Genomic DNA, 24,054 nt, shown 5'->3' on the forward strand with positions numbered 1-24,054 from the left:
TCATAGTCTTGCTTCTGATGCGAGTTGCTTTTCCAAAATGTAGGAAACTTTATGGTAACTTAAGATATCTCGATTTCTCAAATTCTAAAACCAGAAACATACTTTAGGTAACTATACAAACATAATGACTTTAACTACTTTAAGCAATTTTCAACTTAACTTAGCTTAGCAAAAATCTCGAAACTGTTTTATTCTGCCTCTTGCAACAGCGCTGAGAATGCAATACACCAGTAGAGTCTGACTATTATTAAAAGAATAGTTCTGTGTAATAAAAAATCGATTAATATACCTTTAATTAATATTTTATACTAATTTGAGTATTGCACGGTTAGCTTAGCAACATGTCAGACTCTATTGAAAGCTACTTTTGCGTTCATGATGGTTAGTTGGCAGTTAGGCAGTACGCTGGGATGCGGCTCACTAGGCTTTGGAATAGAACTTCTATAGCTATTTCTGTTTTTCTCGAGTCGTGTCATTTCTGCACCACTAGCAACACCAAACAGAATTTTCAACAGATTTTAAAAATTGATTCATATACCCAGTAGGGGTGTAACGGTTCTTGGTAAAAAATCGAACTATACCGTTGTACACCCACCACTTGCACTTATAATATGGTTAGGCTAATGTATGTTTCTGTTGAAGGAAATGCATTTCTGGCGTCCCCTAAACTTTGTTAAATGCAAGTGCCTTATGCTCTAAGTCATACGCCTTCATCAAAATACAAGGAAATCACTCACTGCTCTTGACTAAATAGCTTTTGTAACTTTAATAATGATTCATCTTTATTTAATTTATACAGTGAAGATTATATGCAATGTTGTTTATATGCAATATTTGATTACTTTATTACTTTATTTGTTAAATTTCTGTAGCCTATATCTGAAAACTACTGTTAGATACCTGAAAAACCTGAAAAGCACTGTTTATTTTATTTGGATCTTTGCTCTATTGTATTTATTTGTCCTGTTGCTTGTAGTTTGATTGTTTGTTCTTATTTTCTTTATTTTTATTTGACAGTAGTTCTTTTTCTCCTGAACATAGCACATACCGAACCGTACCGAAACTGTGATAAAAACCAAACCGTGAGTAATTTGAACCGTTACACCCCTAATACCCGTATTTGTGTGTGCTATATATTTTGCTCTGTTAGCTTAGCAACATGTTAATGTCAATTTCTATTGAAAGCGTCTCAAATCAGTTACTTGTGTCACTTATGAGGTTCCATGACGGTCAACCTAACAAAAATATGGGTTACACTTTATTTCAATAGTCCACTTTAGACATTCTATAGGCAGTACTTCTCCAAATTCACTCAACTGGTTGACCAATGTTGTTATATTGAACAAATTGTGCTGCTTTATTACATTAGCCTCCACACATTACAATACAAGCATATTTTTACCTAATAAACCATCTAAGAAGTTTAAAGAAACTCTCAAGTTTTAAGGCATATTTCAAAGTGATAACTGGTGATAATCGTGAAGCCATCGTGATAACCAAACTATTGCTATATTTACGATGTAAACAACTTCGACCCTAATGACTGTTTTACCACTTGTGACTGTGTCACCAGATGACTGGCCTCAGTGACCACCACCCTACTGTATGCATGTGCATGACAGCCGTGCTGTAGATAAACTAATGGTGTCTGTTAATCTGGGGAGTTTACACTTGAGGTTTAGGGTTAGTACACCATGCCAAGTCAGCAAAGCAGCAGGTTGTAGCAGGACTTTTGCTGAAAAGGCAAAAACAGGTGAGAGGGAGATATCGCCCAGAGCCTTTTCAGAGAATCCTGCTTTTCTTAAAGGAAGTGTACTAAAAATCAAATGTGGAAGCTATTTTATCTGTTTAGAATCCCATGAGCTTAAAGGATGTGCCTTTTTAGGCAAGTTAGATTCTGTGCAGTCTCGCGTAGCCAGACCTTCAGACTGACGGCAGAAGGTCTGGACTGCATCGCAGCTTTCATTGGCCAAGGACTGCCCAGAGGCCGTCTGACTGACATGTAATCGTCGTTCGTTTTGTTCCACGTCATGTTGAGGGGTGTGAAAATGTAACGTCGATGTCCCTACAATAAGAGACAGGTGTGTAAAGCTCTTGGACTTATTTTAAAGAGTCTATGCTGTGAACTTCACATACTTTTGAAAATCCAGCGTTTAGTTGATCCCGATAAATTCTTCTTCAATGAGGAAGAATTTGGCTTCAAGGCATCTTTGTTTCCAGGCGGAATGTTAAAGAACGCGACACACACTTCTCCTGGACATCCTGTATAATTCAACCAATCAGATGACGACTTTAAAAATCCTGAAGTGTTTCCAGTTAAGTGTGCCATATGCATCAGACGTTCAGTCAGACATTCAACAGGACGTCTGAGACTAGATTCTGTGTGTCTAGGTGTGCTATAATATGCGCTAAAGTATTGCTGCACTGTAAGTATTCATAAAGTCATAGAGTGATGCAGGGATGATACATTTTTGTAGGCCAAAACTTGGAAACAAGTTAACATTTTGGCAATGGGTTGTTTGAATGGGTTTTTGTTTGTAAAACTCATCTACTCACTAGTCCATTGCAGCCTCATTGTGTTTGTAATTCTTGGAAACTATTTTAACTCAGGCTTTTTTTTTAAGAAAAAAGCGCAGACCTCAGGTTGTGCAGAGTGAATGACCGTAGTGTAATTTGTTTTTGGCCTATGTTCAGCTTTTTACTTCTGGCAATTGTATTTAGGCTTCAAAATTCATTAAAGGTGTGTTCTTTTGTGAAGATTATCATCATGAACAAAATGTTTCATCATGCACATTAGTTGGTCACATAGCTAATTTTATGAAATAATCAACAAATCCTATTGGAGGGACCCTTACGAAAAAGAAGTATACTTCAAGTTCATTTTATGAAGTATACTTAAGTAATGTTCAAGTATATTTTTAAGTATACATTATGAAGTAAGTATACTAATGTCAATATGTACTAGTAACTTGTAAGTGTACTATTTTAATACCGCTTGGAACTAGATTGGCCCACTTTTAGTATATAAAAGTATATGTTTAAGTGTACTATAAGTGTAACAGTAGAACTTTAAGTGCACAACTAGTTATTACGTTTATTACGTATTTTATTAATCAGAACATTACGTTTATTATTACGTACATAATTACGTTTCTTATTTGTACTGCAAGTGAACTTATGGGTATACTAGTAGTTTACTATTTTAATACTTGTAGCAACTTTGAAGTATACTCTCAGTAAATTACTAGTTTAGTAGTTTTATACTACAAGTTTTCTTTAAGTGAACTTAACATTATACTTATAGTTTACTATTTATATATAATTTTTGCACTTGCAGTAGGCCTATACTATGTTCAAATGTTATTTTTTATACTTGAAAAATACCTTTAACTGTACTTTAATTTTAAAAACATTTTATTAGCTTCATGCATCCTTTTTTATCAACACTTGAATGTTGGTATAAGTTTATAAGGTATAAGGCAACATTTTAAACAAAAAATATGAGAAAATCTCATTTTTGTCAAAGACTACGCCTTGATCAGATTCAGAACGATGATCAAAACACAGATGGAGTAGATCGAGTCCAACCCCCCCAAAGCTTCACAGTCGTTTTCTCTTCATGTAAGTTTCATAAGACTGTTTATGAAAAACTATGTAAAAAAAAGTATATTTAATAGGCTACTCGATCAAAAGAGTTAACACAACTACAAGCCAAGTATACTTTGAATAATTAAACTTTTAAGTATATCTCGATCAAAAAATTGAGTACAAGTATAGGCCAAATATACTTGGACTTTACTTTATAAGATATTCCACCAGAAAGCTTGTTACTATAGAAACTTGAACATGTTAGTTTATAAGACAGTGTGTAATATTATGTTTAAAAAAAAGTAATTAATAAGCTACTCAATCAAAATAGTAAACACAAGAATACTTAGAATACTTCAATATACTTTTAAGTATATCTCGATCAACAAGGCCAAATATACTTAGATTTTTCTGTCAGTATAAGTCAAGTATACTTGGAATTTGAAGTATATTTCTGAGAAGTACATAAAAGTAGACTGAAAGTATACTTTCTTATTTTTAGTTTAAAAGAAGTATACTAATAGCACACTTGAATAAACTTCTTTTTCGTAAGGGGAACCAGTGTGATGCTAACTTCAGGGTTGGCCTGCACAAATTTTGCAGCACTTCCACCTTGTCTTGGGTTTTAAAACTTTAAACTGTGCCTTCAAGGAGTGGCCATCAACAGACATTTCCCTTCATCTCTTACTTAGACTTAGACTCTATCTGCTACAGGAAATGCATGCATAAGCTCAGGTTTACAGTGGTGTCACACCTAAACGAGTACATAGTTTATTTCCTATACCAATAATCCTCCTTTTTCACACATCACATAAATGTGTGGGTTGTTTCAGAGTGGCCTAAAGCAAAGAGGCTGCTATATATGATGTTCAGTCAGTGCTTCGCAACTAGCAAAAATGTTCTAAAAACGTTTCGCTAACGTTCCCATGAAGTTATGAACATGTTATTTCTGAATAATTTTTTTTCTTGGTTATATGTACGTTAAGGGATCATTCCATTTTATAATTGAGCAAATATCATGGGAATATTACTACTGAATGTTCTCTAGACATTCTGAAACAAGTTGGCCTACTAATAACGTTTCAAAGTTCCATAAATGTTATAGATGGTGTTTTGTGCTAACATTTTGAGAACATTATTAAAGACCTGATAACTTTGATGAACATTCTTTGATGAAACTAATGAACATTCTATTAACGTTACTGGAACAATGTTTGTTCTTTACTTTGAGAGAACCTTGGCAGAACTTTAGCCCTGAGAAGGTTCCCTGTTAGCTGGGTTCATGCCTTGTTTTCTAGTTTTAGTTCTGGTTTAGTTTAGTTCTAGTTTTGGGGCAAAATCAAATAACTTGAAATCCACGTGATTGTGAATTCGGCATGAGCGTGGAAGATTTCGCAAAGGATTCATCACGGATATGAAAAGCTGTTAAATTTGAAAGTAACTTTTGTTTGAGGTGTTCATACATCACTAAAATACACAATAGACAATGAACTTGGATGTTTAAGTAACTTCAACTTAAATTACATTGAATTGACTTAAAAAATGTATAGATAAAATAAAACTTATTTTGTTGAGTTAAAGCAATGTAAAAGCTTATGTTTTCACAACTCATTGATCATATATATATATATTTTTTATTTTTTTTACTGCGTAGTAGTTTAGTGTTGACTTGTTTTTTATTTTTTATTTTTTATTTAGTTATGTTATACATTGACAGTAAATATTTCCCCCCTGTGCTCATGAACCCCACCTCACCCTTTGTGTTTCTGAACAGAATATCACTCTTCATGGGCAGGGGGGCCCTAACCAGCACCAGCAGACCCACTCAAGAATGGCCAACCACGACAGCAGCATAGTAATCCAGCAGGCACTGCCCTCGCCCCAGTCCAGTTCGGTCATCACTCAAGCCCCTTCCACCAACAGACAGATTGGGTAAGTCGCCCTCACATCACCGCAGTTGCGTGGGCCAGAATAAATATTGTTAGATGCAAGTCATCTGTACAGCGTTCAATAGACGAAGGCTGGTGGTTTGATATTAGTCCAAGGTCCAGGCTGCTGTTTGCATTCCTCCTATCAGAATACAGCAGTTGGCTTGCCCAAGGCGGGGGAGTAGTGATTATGTTCTTCAAAAGACTGTGTTTGAGTCTAAGTCAGATGTGTGTGTCCTACCATGTGGACAGCAGTGGACAACAGCTGGATTCTTGGAAGTTTTTATTTAAGTGTCTGTGCACACTGTGAAAGGTTTTGGAATGTTTCTGTTAGTAAGCTGTGCATGTGTGGTGATGTGAAATAGTAATTGATCCCACATTCTAGAGCATACTATCTAAACACCCTTAATGGGGCAATGTGCTTTTTTTAATTGGGTAAAAGTGAGTGAGAGTGTTGGCGAGTGTTTTTACCCCCCAAAATAAAAAATTGTCATTCCAAACTTGAATAACTTTTAAAACGACATTAGACCCAGAGACTAGATTAGGTCAAAGTGCAGATCGTTTGCACTTCACAGATTCAAAGTTCTGGTGTTTCACACGCCAACACTCTCACGCACTTTTACCCAATTAAAAAAAGCACATTGCTGACTACATGATAGAAATGCTTCTCAAAAACATTAATTGAAATTAAAGATCTGGCATTTGATCAGCAAACCATTATTTAAAAGGGAGCCTATTATGCCCCTTTTTACAAGATGTAATACAAGTCTCAGGTGTCCGCAGAATGTGTCTGTGAAGTTTCAGCTCCTCAAAATACCCCATAGATCATTTATTATACCATATTTTAAATGCCCATTTTTGAGTGAAAGGAAAAACATGCTGTTTTCGTGCATGTATCTTTAAATGCAAATGAGCTACTGCTCCCCACCCCACTTTCCAGAAGAGGGCGGAGCCTTAACAGCTCGTGCCTCTGATACTCTGCCAGAAACTAACAAAACATCTGTTTGGTTTTGATTATCATCTCTTTCGTGGTCACGCTCACGTGACATTGCAGTTCTTCATCATCATGAAAGTATATTATCTGCATGCGTTTTAAAGCCATTTCAGCCTAAACTTCTGATATATGCACTGCAAAAAATGCTTTTCTTATATAGTATTTTTGTCTGGTTTCCAGTCCAAATATCTAAAAAATTCTTAAATCAAGATGCATTTACTAGATAAGTAAAATTAGATAAGATATTATGTCTTGTTTTCCGGGGGAATTAATCAAAATTAAGTGAGTTTTTGCTTAAAACAAGCAAAATTATCTGTCCATGGGGTAAGAAAAATAATCTTAATTCTAACAGAAACAATAGATACGGCAAACGGCTTGTTCTGAGACACTGCTTATGATTTATGAGGATTAAAGAAAGAGGAGTGGGTGGATTTATGCCATTATAGGGTGGTTGTGTAGGCTACACACACTGCCGACACACATTTATGTTCAAACACCATGTAAATGAATTTTGCATAATAGGTCCCCTTTAATGCTAAAACAATTCTTATAATTAGGGTAAGCAAATTTGCAATCTGCAAAGTGTCCTTCAAAGAGCTCACATTCCTGGGACGATTGCAGCACTCTTTGGATGTTCTGTGCATTTCGTGTGTGTTTGTGAATCTTTTTCAGTTGTCCCTGCAGTGACTCTTAAAGTTCTTCGTGTCATGTAGCCAGCTTGGGTGTGTCCCACAGTGATGACATCAGTGGTGCAGCTCTGGTGGGGATATCAGCTTTTTGGGATGACGCCCCTCTTACGCAAACACATCCCACTACTGACCCGTCTTTCTTTTTTCCTCAACAATCTTATTCCCTTTTTCTTAATGGAATGGAATTTTCTTATTCTCCGTCTCTTTGTTGCATCAGAATGCGCCCTGTCTGCAGTATAATCACCGCCCGAAACACACTCTCAAGCACATGATGGGCCGCAGGGAGAGGACAGTATCATTTTCAGAAGTGGTGGAGATTTAGGATGAAGATTAGAGGCTCAGTTCTGCAGCTGTCTCCAAAATCACAGATTTATTGCACATAACACCAGATTTTCATAAACAAGATGTTTCATGATAAAACTGTCACTTAGCAAGCTGATATATAGGTGCTTTTTTCAGAACCTACCATCTTATTGGTAGGAGGCAAATCAATAACACACACTTTGCTTAATGTCTGCATAAAATCTCATGTGTGTGATTATTTTTATGAGGTGTATGAAGGCACACTGCATATTTTTATGCCAATGGTGAGACAGGATAGGTGGGGTAGGTGCCCAGATTGGACAACTTGTGAATATTGGATGGAAGGCCTGTCAATCAAGTTGATTGACGGTCTGACAGTCCATTTGTTCTGGAAAAGGGATGGAATTACAGTCGAAGAAAGAGAGGGAGGAGAAGAGACTGACAGAAACGTATTAGTTCTCCTTTCTTTGCTGCATTAACTTCCTTAGTAGACATCAGATATTGTTAAACAATCAAAATATTGTAGTAAATGAGTTGTGAAAAATGCACTGATTTTTCTTTTGTTTTGCGCGGCATCTGCACAATACTTACAAGAGCTTTGTAACAAGGGTTTCTGCAGGGTTTCGGCAGTAATGCTGAAGGCTGCTATGAATGCTCTGCTGTGTTTCAGACTGTAGAAATGAAAGGTGAATATAAATTCATGCAGAGCATATGCAACGTCAATGCTGTTTTTGTGTTGGAACGTGGGTGTGCATGTGCCAAAGCTGTAAAGAAACCGTTTATAGCATTCATTATGGATGGACACTCATGCAGCTCAGATATTATAATGTCTTTGGTCTTTTATGGGAACTACATAATTTATTGGGAGAAGCTGTGTTAGTCTAAAAGTAATTGGTGAATCTCATGAAACCTGTCAAGAATTGATGGGTCACATTTCACTCCAGAATCAATGTGAAATGATATATATTTTTGTTCATATTTTGAATTAGATTTTATTTTTATATTTTCTGTTTTCACTTTAATTTTAGTAAAACATTTTTAGTAATTTTGTTGTGTGCTTTTGTCATTTTTTTTTTTTTTTTGGTCTTTTGTCTTAATTATTATTATTTTTTAGTTTTAGTTATTTTAGTACTTCAAGTAAAACTAAACGAAAATGATAAATGTTGCCTTTGCAGCTAGATCGTTTTTAAAAATCTTTTATTTAAATTAAAGTTTATTTATTTCATAAATTCATATTTCATAACACTAATAACCCTGGGTAGTATTTGTTGTACTGCCTTTGATGTAGCTTTAAATAATGCTAAAAAGATTAACTGTAATAAAGAACATAAAGGATTACTGTAGTGACAGGACAATGTGCTCAACTGTCAGAAAAGTAACTACTTTTATTTCTATTGCATGTGTTATGTGACCTGGACATGTGAGATTCATCCAATCACAGTTTGCAAGTCTTTCTGGTTGGTCTTAGAAGATCTTCTTATAATACATTTTTGTTACATCTTTTGTTGATGTCCATTGAAAACTGCAACTCCCTTGGACTCCACAAGTGTGAGAGTGATTGTTTTGTTACGGGGACTGTGGAGGTCAGGGGTCAGCCTATGGAAGCGTGTATCAGTGTGTTTGGAAATGTCCACCTCAGCAGGAAAAAAAGGCTTTCAATCCCCTCCGCACAGAAACTCCACTTCCCGCAGGAAGCCATCGAGGCCAGTTAGTGCCTCTGTCCACAAACCATTTAATCTTCTCTTCCTGCTGCTCTGAACTGAAGAATCGTGCCACGATTGAACTAAAAATCATGAATGATGCTGTATTGACGTGCATGATTTAGAAATACTCTGCTGTTGTGAAATGTTAATGTGTAAATATACACTATTCCTAGAAAAGGGCGGTGAATCATAAATTCGGCTTAAAAATTAGTGTATCGAATGGCAGGCTTACATCACAGTTGCTGGAATGTTACTATTTTCTATGGTGAATTGATCACATATAGATATGACATGTTTCCGTCTGAGAAGACTCACTATTTAGAGGCTATTGTAGTTAGCATTTTATTTTGCAGTCCTGTTCACCATGTACATACTATGCAATTACAATTAGCAATTACAATAACTGGGTTATATAACTAGATACTAATCCTGAACCCCCCTAAACCTGACCTTAACCCATGTAGTTACCTTATACCAGTACTTTCTTGGGTAACATATACTGTAAAACACACACACGTGCACTCGCGCTCACGCACGCACACACAATGATTTTTTTTATACTGTACAAACTATGTTCTATCCCCTTACACTAACCCAACCCCTTAACCTACCCGTCACACAAAACTTTCTGCATTTTTACATTTTCAGAAAACCACTTAGTATGATTTATAAGGTGTTTTCCTCATGGGGACCAAAAAAATGTCCCCACAAGGACAAGGATTCCAGATATTGCCATCTTTGTCTGGACATTTTGTCCCCATAATGTAGGGTTTACCTGGACCACACACACACACACACACACACACACACACACACACACACACTCACACACACACCAAAATAAATAGAAAAGTATAAAATTTACAACTATAAAACCAGATTTCTTATTCTGCCACCCCCCCCCCCCCTCCCCCCTCCATCTCTACAAATGTAATTAACTGTACAGTGATTGTGAACGACTGCAGTAAGCTTAATCCAGGGTCCATCTGCTTTCTGGGTTTCTTGAGATGTGAAGATTGACAGAGTTATACAGCGTCCATTGAATTAGGATAACAAGTCATTTTCATTGCTCCGCCATGTTTGCTGAAGAGCTTTGGAGGCTTGGAATCAATTAAGATTGGCTTTCCTCAAGTCTGCCTGCTTAACAGGGCTCAGGCGGGGGCCCACAGCTGTGAAACCCAAGGACCCTCAACCCCCAACTTTTCCTGTGATTCTCCCAGTGTTCCTTTATGCTTTTTTCTCCCCTTTATTCACATCAGCCCTGCTAAAAAGGCAGACATGTGTTGCGTTTTGAATGCTAGTCCCCAGGATAGGATGCTAATATACTGTATATTTTTAAGGGATAGTTTTACCAATCCAAACTTGTATGACTTACTTTCTACTGTGGAACACACAAAAAAAATGTTGGACCCCATTGACTTTCATTTGTATTGACTAAAATATCTGAGTCTCATGTTGAATGAACTTTTCCTTTTACTAGATTAAGCTTGGTCAACAAGTTTTATCAGAAAGATCATGCTCTTTAACGAGCTAAGTTTTGCATGGCTACAGTGTGCCGGTTCACACGATAGACTAGGACTAACCATCATGATCCAGCTGGTCTTTTCAGGAGGGAATACCGTCTCTCAGAGAGGTATAAAGGGGGTTGGAGACCCTCAGAGAGGCAGTTTGACAAAAAAAGTTTAACCTGGACCCTTCTTGACTAACAAAGAAAGGGAAAATGAAAAGACAGAGCACAGGGAATCTGAATGTCATGGCTATTCAAAGGGGAAAGGGTGATCTAAATGATCTGAATGCTTGCTGCATGTAAATTACTAACATCTGTTCCTGCGTCATGTCAGTGTTAAATATGTTAGACTTAGTCAGTTGCTTGAGATAAAACACTGTGAGGGGGGCTCAATCTCTTTGACTGACTGATAAGAGAGTACAGGGGTTGGAGAACGTTGGTAACGGCGAATACTAAATCTAACAAGTGTCTGAATGGTGGCCGTACACACTGAAGGAGAGACGGAAATGGGAGAACAATAGTTCTTTTCTTCTTGAGCTCTGATGATTGACACTGACAGTTTTAGTTGAAACACACTTGCGACAGCCTATATAATAGATACAAAATGGATGGCAAGGCAAACTGTCATTCGTGCCATATAAATATGATTACCAGGAACAGCTCAGTGTAATTTCCTTTGAAACATTTCCTGTGTCACATCCACAGTGAAACATTTCCAGTCTATATAGAAAGCTTTAGCATGCTAACAGTTAGCATGCAAATTAAGAACTTTATAAATCCAATATAACTCCCTTTAGATCACTTCCTTTTCTATTACTAAAGAATCAAACAAAAATTCCCCAAGCTGACACGAGGGGAAAAAAACCCTATGAATATTATGTTCCACCTCAAATAGATTCTTCCTCTCATATATATAAAATAGTGCAGACTTATTTTAAGCATTTTGCACTATTACAAAGTTGTGCAAACCTCCATGAGCCTGCAGGAAGTTCTTGTAGCTCCTCTGCGAACTTAATGCCATTTGAAAGGTAAATTTCAAACAGCCAAGCAAACCCGAACCACTCACTTCACTGCAGTGCATGCAGTTTGCGTGCATGTGTGTTTTCACACCTCTAAACCTAAGAGGAGCTGGTTTTCACACCCCTAAAGAACAGGAAGATTGTGTGGTATTTTGGTGCTTGAAAAGGAAGCTGTGTCCTGCAACACAAAGGCATGAGATGCAGTGACTCAGTCAACCTGTTTCAACCGTTAGAGAGGCCATGTCCGAATTCCTTTGAATTTGATGAGAACTTGCTTATTGACCATTGAAGTACATTTTGTTGGTATACAGGTGTATAGTTCAAATACATTCACAGACATGCTTCACCTGCCATGTTAGCATTGTCCTTTGACCCGTATGTTCTTTGACCTATGACTTACTAACAGCAGCTGTGAAAATAATTTACTTGGGTGTAACACAAAAACAATTTAACCACAAGGATAACTGTCTTTGTAACACTGCATACTTATTTGATATGCTAATTGGGGTTTTTTTCTTGCAGTTTTTTTGTTTGCGACTTTATTTCTCACAATTTGACTGTATTCTTTTTCTCTCTTGCAATTGAGTCTGTATCTCAATCTACAAAATAGATCATAAAAAAATCACAGTTTGTAGTTTACATGTGATTTCACAATTGGGAATTTATTTTGTTAATTGTGATTTTATATCACACAATATGACTTTATTTATTCAATGTAATTGTAATTGCAACCTTATATTTTGCAATTGCAAATTTATATCAAACAGTGAGACTTTGTATCTCAGAATGTGACTTCATGTCTGATTTTTAAACTTTATTCCACAATTAGCTTATAATTGTGACTACAGTAGTACAGTAGACTACGGTTACGTATGCCTCTGAACTTGGGGGGGCGGGGGGGGTGCTGCTGGTGATAGAAGGGTGGCAAGGCATAGCGGCATAGCGTCACACACCGCCAACCTCGCCCTCTTGGGACCCAGAGATAGAGGAAGCTGCTCGTTACTGAGAATTTGGGTAGCTCTGGCTGTGACGCCAGTCCCAGAACAGAAATGCAACAAAAGATTCTCCACCCAGCCCTCCTCCGGGGGAAGAGCAGCTCCATCCGTCTTCGGGTTGCCCGGAGTTTCACCGACCGCTTGGAGGATTTAGTGGCGGCTGAGATGGGCGGCCAGAGTGCTTGGTTTTATACCGTAGGGGAATGGACCATGGCCTTGGGAATGGTCTGGTAGCATTTCGGAGCAGGCTCTTGATTGCCTCGGCCGGCTTCTGGACTGCCAAGAACTGTTGGGCATACTCCTCGACAGCGTCGCCGAAAAGACCAACTTGTGAGATGGGAGCACCAAGAAAGCATGCTTTGTCGACACCTCGCACCCCTACAAGGTGTATTCAGGGGACACTTCTGGACCATGAAGGTGGACATCATCCAGCCGAGGGCCTGCGCTGTGACTTGATCACGGTCAGTTATCGTGCGTAGTTCCTGCATCAACTCCGGCTCATAACTACCCTCATGCTAAGAGTGCTTTGGCTTAGTAAACTTGCAGGGTGCCATATTGCAGGGTGGAATATGCACCCTAACCAACAGCACTGTAAGCCCCAGCAGCAAGTTGCTGTTGTCTCACAGGTGCTGGATGGGACGCCAATGTCCATTGGCTCGTTTAGTTTATAGTGGTACGTGATTGGACTCTCAGGCGAGATACCAATACGTCTGTGATGTTCCGACGTGACGTCGAACGTGACCGACTGAAAGGGAACTACAGCTACAGGTTTTATTTTTTATGTAAGAAAAAAATGCATTATAAAAACAAAAAGCTCACTGGAAAAAGCATACATTGACTAACACATAATCAGTTATTAATATTTTGTTGGTTCTCTCTTGTTTTTGTATGTTTCATTGCGTTATTTTTCATATCAACGAGTTTGTCATATCACAAGTAAAACAACTGACTCCAAGAACAGCTACACAATATGCTTACAAAATCTTTAAAAAATTGTTTAATAATATTTGAAAAAAGGGTGAAGATGTCAATCACTTTTCATCACCACTTTTTATCTCCCAATTTGATATAAATATAAAATAAATCATAAAAATATCTCTCTTTTTACTTTGCATGGGACCATACTTTGAAATTGTGACTTTATTTCCTGTAATTGGGACATTTATTTCTCTTAAAGTCAAGAAAGACAATGTTACCTTCTTTTTCGTTCTGTTACGACATTGTAGAATTGAAATGCTCGCGTACTGCACAGTTTTATGCCTCCAACCTGTCAAAACTTGATACTTTCTCTTTGGGACTCTGATTCACCCTAGCCGAGGCAGCGTGCAGTGTTGTTTTTGTGCGAGGCTGCATAGGAGGGCCCTCTCAAACCCTCCCCCACCCCCCTCCAGTTCCTCTTGTGGGCCAAAACACAGACGTCATCGATTTCTTCACAGACTGCTTTCAATCACATTGATCAAAAACGCAGAACCTCATTGTTAGGATTTAAACTCTGTGACCCCTCTTATGGAAAAACAAACTATGGTTGATGTTTTAGCTAATTACGGCATACAGAGAAAGACAAAAGTTGTGGTCGTCCAGCCTGAGATAATCTTACCATGTAGGGTGGCATCTTCTGGATGTATGCCTGGATTGTGCATGTCTGAAAGAGAAAGAGCTTCAGAGGACAGAAGGAAACAGAAAGAGAGAGAATACAGACGGGCAGGATGTACATCTGAGCTGAATTAGAGTGAGCTCATTGTGTACGGCGTAGGGTTTAATAGTGCGTTTGGAGAGGAACGCCCAGGCCCTGCTCCTCTCATTCCAGCACCACTGTGTCATCCTCGTCCACCACACAGACACATGCAGAAACGCACACATACTCCTGCAAAGAGAGGGACAGAGAGAGAGAGAGAGATACCCTCAGAGCAGACAACAGGAAGACAGGAAGAGAGGGAAAGGGGACCTTGATTGAGAATATGAAAGGATGGAGAAGGGGAAGAGGAAAGGATCTGGGGTGCTGGATAGTTAAGAGAAAATCAAGTGATCAGGTGGACATGAAAGACTTTAATAAAGTATTTTATATGGATATAAATAACAGGGACAGGTGTACTACTTTGGGGTCCGTAAGTCTTGAGATCACACTGAAAATTTGGGATTCAAAATCTATTTTGAACCTTTTTTTAAAGTAAAACAAAGAAATGTTATAAAATGTAATGATTTAATTATTTACGATACTGCACTACTGTGTAACATACAGTTTAAACACAAGGATGCCTTTCTTGGTATCATTACAGTCACAGTTCTTTAATGTGGGATCTTCAATCTTCCTCAGTCTTTTTGGGATTGCACACTATCCACTGGTTGCACACATCACACTATTTCTAAATTTAAAGAAGTAAATTTGTGACCATGTGTACTTGTAAAAAAAGGTCAGATGTTCCTGTCTTCATTGAAGCACAAGATGCTTTTTGAATTCCAGAATGATCAGCAGGTTTTACACAAACTTGCAGATAATTTGTAGCGTTATTTGTTAAAATAATTGAAAAAACATAGAGCTCTCTGTCTATTGGACCCCACTATCGGTCATTAGAAAACACATTGATGTGGTACCATGGTTCATGGTCCATATTTTTTTTAATGGTAATATGATATCATTGTACATTCTTTTAAGAATGTGAAGGAGCCCAAGGTAGACATTACACATTCTGTGGTTTCACAGCTGTTTGACGAACAAGTGACACTTTAAAGTCAGCCTGAAACAGCATTTGAATCCACACCATTTTTTTCTCCATAATTTGACATATTTACAAATCAAACAGGATATTCAGTGAGAAAAAAAAAGTTGGGTGGCATCTGATTTTATCCTTTGGGAATTGATTGGAACCTGCAAAAAATTTGTCTCCAAATGACTTCTTTGGAATTATATATCAGAAATATTCACAATAAAGTCCCCAATATACTCACAGCAATGTCTTTTTGTGTTCTTTGCACGGGGTACAAAGAAGTTTGAAATTTGTGTTTGCAAACTTTCCGAGCATGGAAAGTTTTCTCTAAAATTTGCACTAGTGAGTCGTTTCAAAACCATTAAAACGAAATCCAAAAAACTTTGTTTTGGCTAGAATTAATTCAAAATGACATAATTTGTCCTTCGATTTCGCTTGAAGAATATCGGGGCCGTAAGACTAAGATCTTGTATTAAGAATGTAAATAGCATCTCATTTTAATTTTATTTATACGACTTTTAAATGACAATGATTATAATTATATTCATTAGACCAAGGGAAGCTGACAAAGGGAAGTTGGTGTGGAATTGATGCCATAATGATTTGTTTGCAAAGCCATTAGAGTGTAAAAAATATATATTATTGAAGTTGTAGGTAAAACAAAGATTATTGACGGTTTACTTTCTACTCCAAAATTTTGTTTAATTCAATGTGTTACTTGCTGTTTCTTCCTAATTATTTGAGAAATCTACAAACAATTTCTGAGGGAAAATTGTTTCGAAGTAAATCCATTCTTTTTGTGTGCCTTTTGCCTATCCATGGCTAAAAGTGCTATTGAAAAGCCATGGGAAGGATTCAAGTCATGCTGCTTTCAGTGTGATGAATTTGACGGACAGGTGGGGGCGGAGCCTGAAACCTCCCTCGGTCAGTCATGCTGGAAATCTCTCAGCATAGTTTCAGTCATGGGAAGAAACAACTGGCTGGCCTTGAGCCAAACCACTCTCTGTTTGTCTGTCTCTCTCTCTCTCTCTTTTCTTTTTCCCCTCACACTGTCTTTCTCTCTCAGCCGGCTGGGATGAGAGATGTATCCGTGCATAATTGGGGCTTTGTGGTGAGCTGTGCCATGCTTGCTTGCCCTGAGGTATTCCAAGATAAGTCTCTCGCCGTTGTTCTCATTGACAGACTTTGACTTTACGCGGGCCTTCAATCTATGTCAGTGAAGTCCCTCCTCCGAACGGCGCTTTTTCATCGCCCCGTCCTCACCGGTCTTTAATGAGACTCAGGCTCCCTCTCGGCCCTTCTCAGCTTGATTTATTTGATCAGATTCATATGATTCTACCCACTCTGCAGTCCTTGGGCCCGTGGCAAGCCCGTTCTCTCTCTCTCTCTCTCTCTCTGAGTGTGATTAAAGTGGTAAATCAGGGGCAGGTCCTGTGCTGTGTTTACTCGGACGCCAGGCAGCTGCAAGCTGTTTGGCCTCTCTCTGTTTCTCCCGCTGTTTAGGCCCATTGCCATGGAGACCGCACCACCGTCTCCCAGCGGCTGGAACCGTGCCCCGGGCTGTTTTGGTTACATTCACACAGCGAATGTAAAAAAAAAAAAAGAGAAACGTTTTTGCACCATCGCTGTTGCAGTGTCTGCTCAAGTTAGTGTGGTGCAATGAGTAAGAGAGAGAGAGAGAGAACATGGTATTTAGAGAGAGATGGTGAGAGAGTGTAGACTTAAAAAGAGAGGTAGATGGGGAGAGGGTTTGGGGGGGGGGGGGATAAGAAGCCAAGAGCATTACATCATTGCTGGAGTGGAGTCAGAAGGGAAGGATATGAGTCAGTGGGCTGACTGTGCCTGGCTCTCTCTCTCTCTCTCTCTCGCTCTCTTTCTGGCTCTTGTCTCTCTCCCTCACTGAAGTGGTAGTCAAGCCTCTTACACTGAAGTCACTTCAGTTGGGCATGTAGAGATGGGTGAATGCGCTTATAGTGGCATTTAAACAGCGTTACATTTCATAATTTCTCCTACTTACCACGATCATAAGTTTAGGACAGCTGTAGAAAGATTGAATGCAACATGTATTGTTTATATAAAGACTTGAATTACATGCAATTTTCCAGAATTTTTGGAATTCCTCTCTAGATTGTGTTGAAGAATGCATTGAATGTTAGTATCCAGAATTGAGAGTCTTGGAGAATGTAAAAAAAAAAAAAAAAAAAAAAAATCTATGTATTGAATGTATGTTAGATTGTTGAATATCAAAACTTGTTCTGTAACACTGAATATGTTAATCCAGAATCTACAATCTTTTATAATTCTTTTTTAAGAATTGTCTTTGTATTCTAGAACCTACTGTAATATGCTTATATTTAAAAGGGTTATGAAATATCATGTTTAAAGGCTTGAATTATGTGTAGAATCTGTAATTTTCTAGAATTCTTGAAGAATGCACTGAATGTCACTCTCCAGAATAAAGAAACTTATAGAATTTTTCTCTATTTTTTATGTCGAAAGTTATTAAATATAACTGTCCATAATTCATAATTTTTTTTTCATATTTTTTTATTGTATTCTAGAATGCTTTGAATTGCCTTATCTAAAATCCTTCCAAAGGATCTTAGAAATCTTCTAGAGTTCTATTGTAGATTATGTTCTAAAATGTGTCGAATGTCACTAGCCAGAAACTATAATCTTCAAGAATTCTTTAAGAAGTTTCTTTTAAATTCTGTTCTAGAATATGTTGAATGTGTGTCTATGGGCCCTATTTTAATGATCTAAGCGCATGGTCTAAAGCGCACGGCGCAAGTTCACTTAGGGCATGTCCGAATCCACTTTTGCTAGTTTAACGACGGGAAAAATGGTTGGCGCGCCATGCCGCATGGTCTAAAAGTGTTGTCCCTATCCTCATAATGAGTAATGGGTATGTTTTGGGATTTACGTGCGTTAAACCAATCAGAGTCTCATCTCCCATTCCCTTTAAAAGCCAGTTGCGCTTGCGCCATGGCAGATTCGATAGCTACATGATGGAATTTGCAAACGGAAAGACTGAACGCTTCTCCAGAGAGGAAACGGATCTGCTTGTGCCATCTACGGGACAAGCCGGATTCCACCATATCTTTATGTACACAATATTAATCTTTTACATCGTAATCCTTTTATATTTAATATTTGGCTAGTTTGTGAGCTGCTGGCTGTCCCTGTGTTTGTAATAAGCACGAGCAATAAGCAAGAGTGTATGCGCGTTGTGCACCCGCCTATAGGCGCATATTACCAATGTGCCCTTTAAATAACAAAAAATATATATACTGCGCCATTGACTTTAGACCAGGTTTCAGTTGGTCAACCAGCCAGAAATATAATCTTTTAAAATTCATTCAGTTCCTTACTTCCTTCCTATTCTTTAGAAAAGAAGAATCTAGACCTCTTCAACACTTCTTCAATTCCTTTCGGTTAGATTCTTTCTTTTAGAATGCAGTGAACATCACTTGCTAAAATGTAGAAACGCCTTTTTCAACATTCAAGTATTTTGTCTTAGATTGTATTCTGAAATACATTGCATATGTCTAGATTATAATTTACAATCTTCTAGAATTCGGCATCATTCATTTAAAAAAGCTGAATGAGAAAATCATTCTCAAAACTTTTCTTGCACGAATGGCCGCACTGAATTGTATGTGACAATTCAAATAACAATCATTTTACAAAAGGCTTAAACAGAAATTCTCCTTGTGTTTCAAGAGTAATGCCCCTATATTCTGTTCAAGAATTCATTATGTACCGTAATGAGACTTTAGATTATCCTGTGATGTTATAACTCTATTATGCAAGGAGAGAATGGAGTAACTTCTTAAACTAGCTCTAGACTCGAGGCTCTCTAGTAACGTCAGTGATGTTGTGTTTGGTGTCTATTAGCTCAGAGAGAGAAAAGATAGTGGAGGATTCTGCTGAAAGAGAAAAGACGGTGAGGAATAGAAAGGGAGGAGTGATGTCATGTTGGAACAGGGAGACAGTGTGTGTAATGTGAGAGGAGAGGGTCAGGATTGCACTGTGTATGTGTGTGTGTTTTTGAGTGTGTCTGTATGCCCACCCCTCACCCTCCAGGGGTCTTATTATTCCCTCTGAAATGACAGCCTGTCATTAATACAAAATATAGAGTACATCATTCACACACATACACACACAGTCGCAGACATTCATGTACTTGATGTACATACACCCACATGAGCAGTTTTTCTGGGTGTATGGAAAGTTTTTGTCTGTTCTGATAATTTGCTACTTTCATAACAGGTTTATTCTTTTCTCTGTTGACACATTCTTTATTTCTCTCTCGCTGAGGAGCAGGTGAACGAGTTTGGCAGGGAACCTGTATAGCGTCTAAAGCGCCTTTCTTCCCGTTGGCCAGGTTGAGCTCTTAATTAAGGCTGTTTCCTGTTCGCTGAGTTTTAATGTGCAGCGGGACTGGCCCGTAGAGAGTTGACCCGCTCTCTGTTTCCCACTCGCTGAATGGTGGCTCAGAGCTGAGCTGTGGCTGTTCTCCACCACAATAATGTAAATCCTTTTTTATCAACTAAATTATACCCTTATATTTTATTATTACACGGAACCAAAAGGGAACAAACTCTGGATGCATCCTAGTATGCATAAAGCAGGCAAAAACAGTATGTGAAATGAGTAGTGTGTACAAATTCACGGTACATCCAGTAGACACTTTACTATCCCGTGAGGCCATGGGAGAGGAGTTGTGAATGGCAGTGAGGTGATGCTACTAACACTGGTAGTTCACATGACAAGTGACAACATGGCAAATGTAGTATGTCTGGATCACATTCTTACTTCACGCATTTAGACTACATAGAACATACTTTTTAACGGGTGTGAAGTAAGTACTTATTCTCTTTGCAGTCTCTGTGTTTTGTGGCAGTTAATGAGAGCAGGTTTTCTATTATTAGCGGAATGCTAATGTTGTTAGCATCTTTTTTTGCTTAAAATGCTAGAGTGAAGGAATAGTTCACTGCAAAATTAAACTTCTCTCATCTTATACTCACCTACATGTCATTTATTAATGCTTACTTTTTTTTGTGGAACACAAAAAGAGTAATTTTGCGGGATATCCTACAGTAACAGTAGCTGTTCTTTTCCATACAATGAAAGTGAATGAGATTGGGGCTGTCAAGCACCTATGACAAAAAATTCCAGAAAAAGTTGCTCAACTTGTGAACTATTCCAGGCATTGTGAACCTGAATATAAGGTAACGCAAATTAGATTTGACAGCCGAGGGGAATATTTCTAGCAAATAACAATTTCAGTTTGGGTCTGTTACTCACAAAGCTATTGGATGGTTTCTGAAAACTTTGCAATACAAAAGTGAGGAAATGGATATTAATGAAAGTTTATTGTTTTTGCTGTTATTTGTCGATTGTATGAAAAAGAGTTTCTTTCCACAATAAAGAAAATGTGAGTTTCATTTAGGGGTGAACTATTCCTTTAAAAAATGAGCTAAATCTCAGCTGGGTGTGTATATGTGTGTTTTAGAGATGTGAGGTTGTTAAGCATGTGATGGATTGGAGTGTTAGACTCAAATGACAATATGTCAGAATGTTAATGACCGTATGTGCTTGTGTGTGTGTATACGTACACAGTAATCATGCAGTGTAAATGCTGCTATTTAGGCCGGATAAATACAGGTATTTGTTCAGGTGGGGACCCCCTCCTTTCCCTTTTAGCTGTCCGTCAGCCCTCCAATCAGACCCAAATAATGCTTGTCATCTGAGGCTAAAGGTTATTCAGACAAGCGGCGTTTCTCCACACTGTGGTGGTCCTACAGGACGGCATAATGGTGAAGTTAGTGAGTGCTATATCTGACACGTTCTACCTAAATATCAGTGTGGTGGGGGGAAGTGTAACGCTGGCAGCTTCATGCCAACCCGGAGAGGAAGTTGTGCGGTTGGTGTGTTGAAACCGCACCCCAGAGGTTCTGGGAAGTGTATCGCCTGTATTAGAAAACATTTTATAGATGTTTATTGTATTATGCTATTAAACTCTCTCATGTGTTTGCAGACTTCACTAATTGTGAGAGAGATTTGTAATAGGCTGATACTCCTCTTAGCATATTTTTGTATTCATCCATACCCACGTATTTATCGAAGCACACAGACTTTGATCAGCCTTAAGGCAAGAGTAAACCTCCATTGAGAGCTTCCAGCAGAACTTCTCTTGCTGGGAAAGCCGTTCTGCCTCTCTGTGCATGCCTGACTTTGTGTGAATACTTCTTAAAGAAATAGTTCGGCCAATATTTAAATTATATTATTGGGTCAATGACATGACGCTTAATTCTTTGTTCTATCTGTTATATATATATATATATATAAAAAAAAAAACTGCAGAACCTCATGACCATGTACAAAGTCTCTTAAATATCAGATAAATAAATAAATATCAGTCCTTTTTTATGACAAGGAAAGGTTATGTGAAGTCCCATGCAAGCCATAGTGATATTTATGAATTAAAAATGTATATTTGTGAAAAAAATAACATTCATTTTTAAAATATGTACACACATATATTCAAAGTATGAGGAAAATATTTTTTCTGCATAATGGTTATTTTATAGGCATTTTTAGGATGTAAACTTTTCTTGAAAATGGCATAAAAGTTTTTTAAAAAACATGTGAAACATGAATACAAAGAGAGTACAACTGCCTTAAATTTTTAAGTACTATCAACTTGGATATTTATCTCCTAAGAAAAAAAGCCTCATGGAACAACAGAATTTTCAGTTTTCGATGAACTGTGCCTTTAGTTAGACAAAATGAGTCACTGAAAATTATTAGGAACTATGACAAATCGCAACAAGAACTGAATTCACTAACCGTATGATACCAATTCCAAATAACTGCAAATGTTTAGTGCTTGTGACGTCAGTTTCCTCAGAAGATTCATCCGAGGAAACAGGTCAATCTCCCTTTTCCTTCATTTTTCTTTCTCTTCTTGTTCTCTGTTTTTTAGGCCAGTGCCTGGTTCCCTTTCCTCGTTGCTGCACCTGAGGAACAGACAGCGACAGCCACTGCCGGCCTCCATGCCTGGCACACTGCCTGACCCCACTATGCAAGGATCGTCTGCTGTTCTGATGCCTGTGAGATCATAAATACAGCCACAAACACACACAATGCATTTGCACTTCTCAGTCGTGGTTTCCTGATGCCTCTGACAACCGAAACGCATTAATACGCACACAAACGAATCTTTCATGCACCATTCTCATGCTTTTATCAGTAGTCTGCTTTAAATTAATGCCTTTTCCAGTGCCGTGGCCCATATCAGTGGCTGTTTTATCAGGAAGCCCATCAGCAGAGGTGTAATTTTCTACCAAAGCTCGATCCGTTTTAATTCTATTTCAGAAATGTCAATAGGAACCTGAATGCAGGCTGAGGAAGGAGTGTGTGTGTGTGTGTCCGTGTGTGTGTGTGTGTGTGTGCGCGAGCCGCCCATATCAGGGTTCTAATGACACAACACATGTTCTCATTGTAACATAAGCCAGTCCATGTTGGCTATAGAGGTAAAAGCACAGAGTTGATTAAATTAAAGTAGGACGTTTTTTTTCTCTCTCGATTGACATCCCAAGAAAGGGGTGCAGGGTGGGGTGATATTTTTAAACCAAATATTCCTCCAATAATTACTGCGGACTGCTGCGCTTTCACCCTGCAATAGGTCATCAGGGGGTTGGAAAGGGGGGTCGGAGGGAGATCTTGGAGGTCTTGGGTTTTAGTAACAGGACCCCCAGTCTCTCAATCTCACACACACACACACACACATATTGAAATTACCATTTTACAGTTTCCCCCACCTTAAACTGAACGTAAATCACCAGCGCACTCTTTGTATGAGTGCAAACATCTAAAACCTCCATTTCAGCCTTTTAGTCGCATTTAATTGAGACTTTCTGAATTAAGATATTCTATCTTGCTCACAGAACTGAGCTTTGGTTGAGTTTGTGGTCTTGTTAATAGTCCTATTTTAGGCTTCACACTTCTGCAGTATTCAGCTTCCTCTCTTAGCTTCTCTTTGACTGCTGATTTTCCCGCAGAGTTGTGGAATATGTATAAATACACACATTAAACCACATGCATATATTTACGTAGCTATCTAAATGTGATGTTCGGCCATGGACTTTGACATATAAAGCTTTTTTTAAATACTAAAGTGTGACCCTAAACCTAAAATAACTTGAAATAATAAATATTTAAATAATACTAATATCAACTGTTTAGATTATAAATAAATGTTAATTTATAACTTTAGTGTTATTGGAATTAAGAACATGTATATAAATTTTTTTAAGCCACTTTACCCTTTGATGAAGGTCAAAGCTACTTTTACTTTTTTACTATTACATATTGACAAAATTATTTTAAATCATACAAAAACGCATACATAAATACAAATTAATATATTAATAATATTTAATAATAAATACTTAAGATTATTGCATTATAAATAAATATTAACGATTATGTTTTGTGTTTTTAGACTAAAACATGAACAATTATAAACCAAATGTCTCCATGATGTTCCCATCTGTAAAAAATTATATGATCAATAAGTTATGTTAGCATATGTTTTTGCATTGCTTTAACTCAT

General features: G+C 37.8%; 1 protein-coding gene across 3 annotated transcripts in view; it reads left to right on the forward strand.

The window, feature by feature from the left end:
- The window catches only part of creb5b (cAMP responsive element binding protein 5b), a 69,895-nt gene that overhangs the window by 14,112 nt on the left and 31,729 nt on the right, over positions 1-24,054 (forward strand). For all 3 annotated transcript variants that reach the window (XM_084384872.1, XM_084384874.1, XM_084384873.1), the window contains 2 exons: positions 5,363-5,520; positions 22,423-22,549. In XM_084384872.1, coding sequence (XP_084240998.1) covers positions 5,363-5,520; positions 22,423-22,549 — 285 coding nt within the window. The remainder of the gene's footprint in view (positions 1-5,362; positions 5,521-22,422; positions 22,550-24,054) is intronic.

Source organism: Rutilus rutilus (assembly GCF_951802725.1).
Source record: "Rutilus rutilus genome assembly, chromosome: 17".
In the NCBI taxonomy this organism is placed as follows: Eukaryota; Metazoa; Chordata; class Actinopteri; order Cypriniformes; family Leuciscidae; genus Rutilus; species Rutilus rutilus.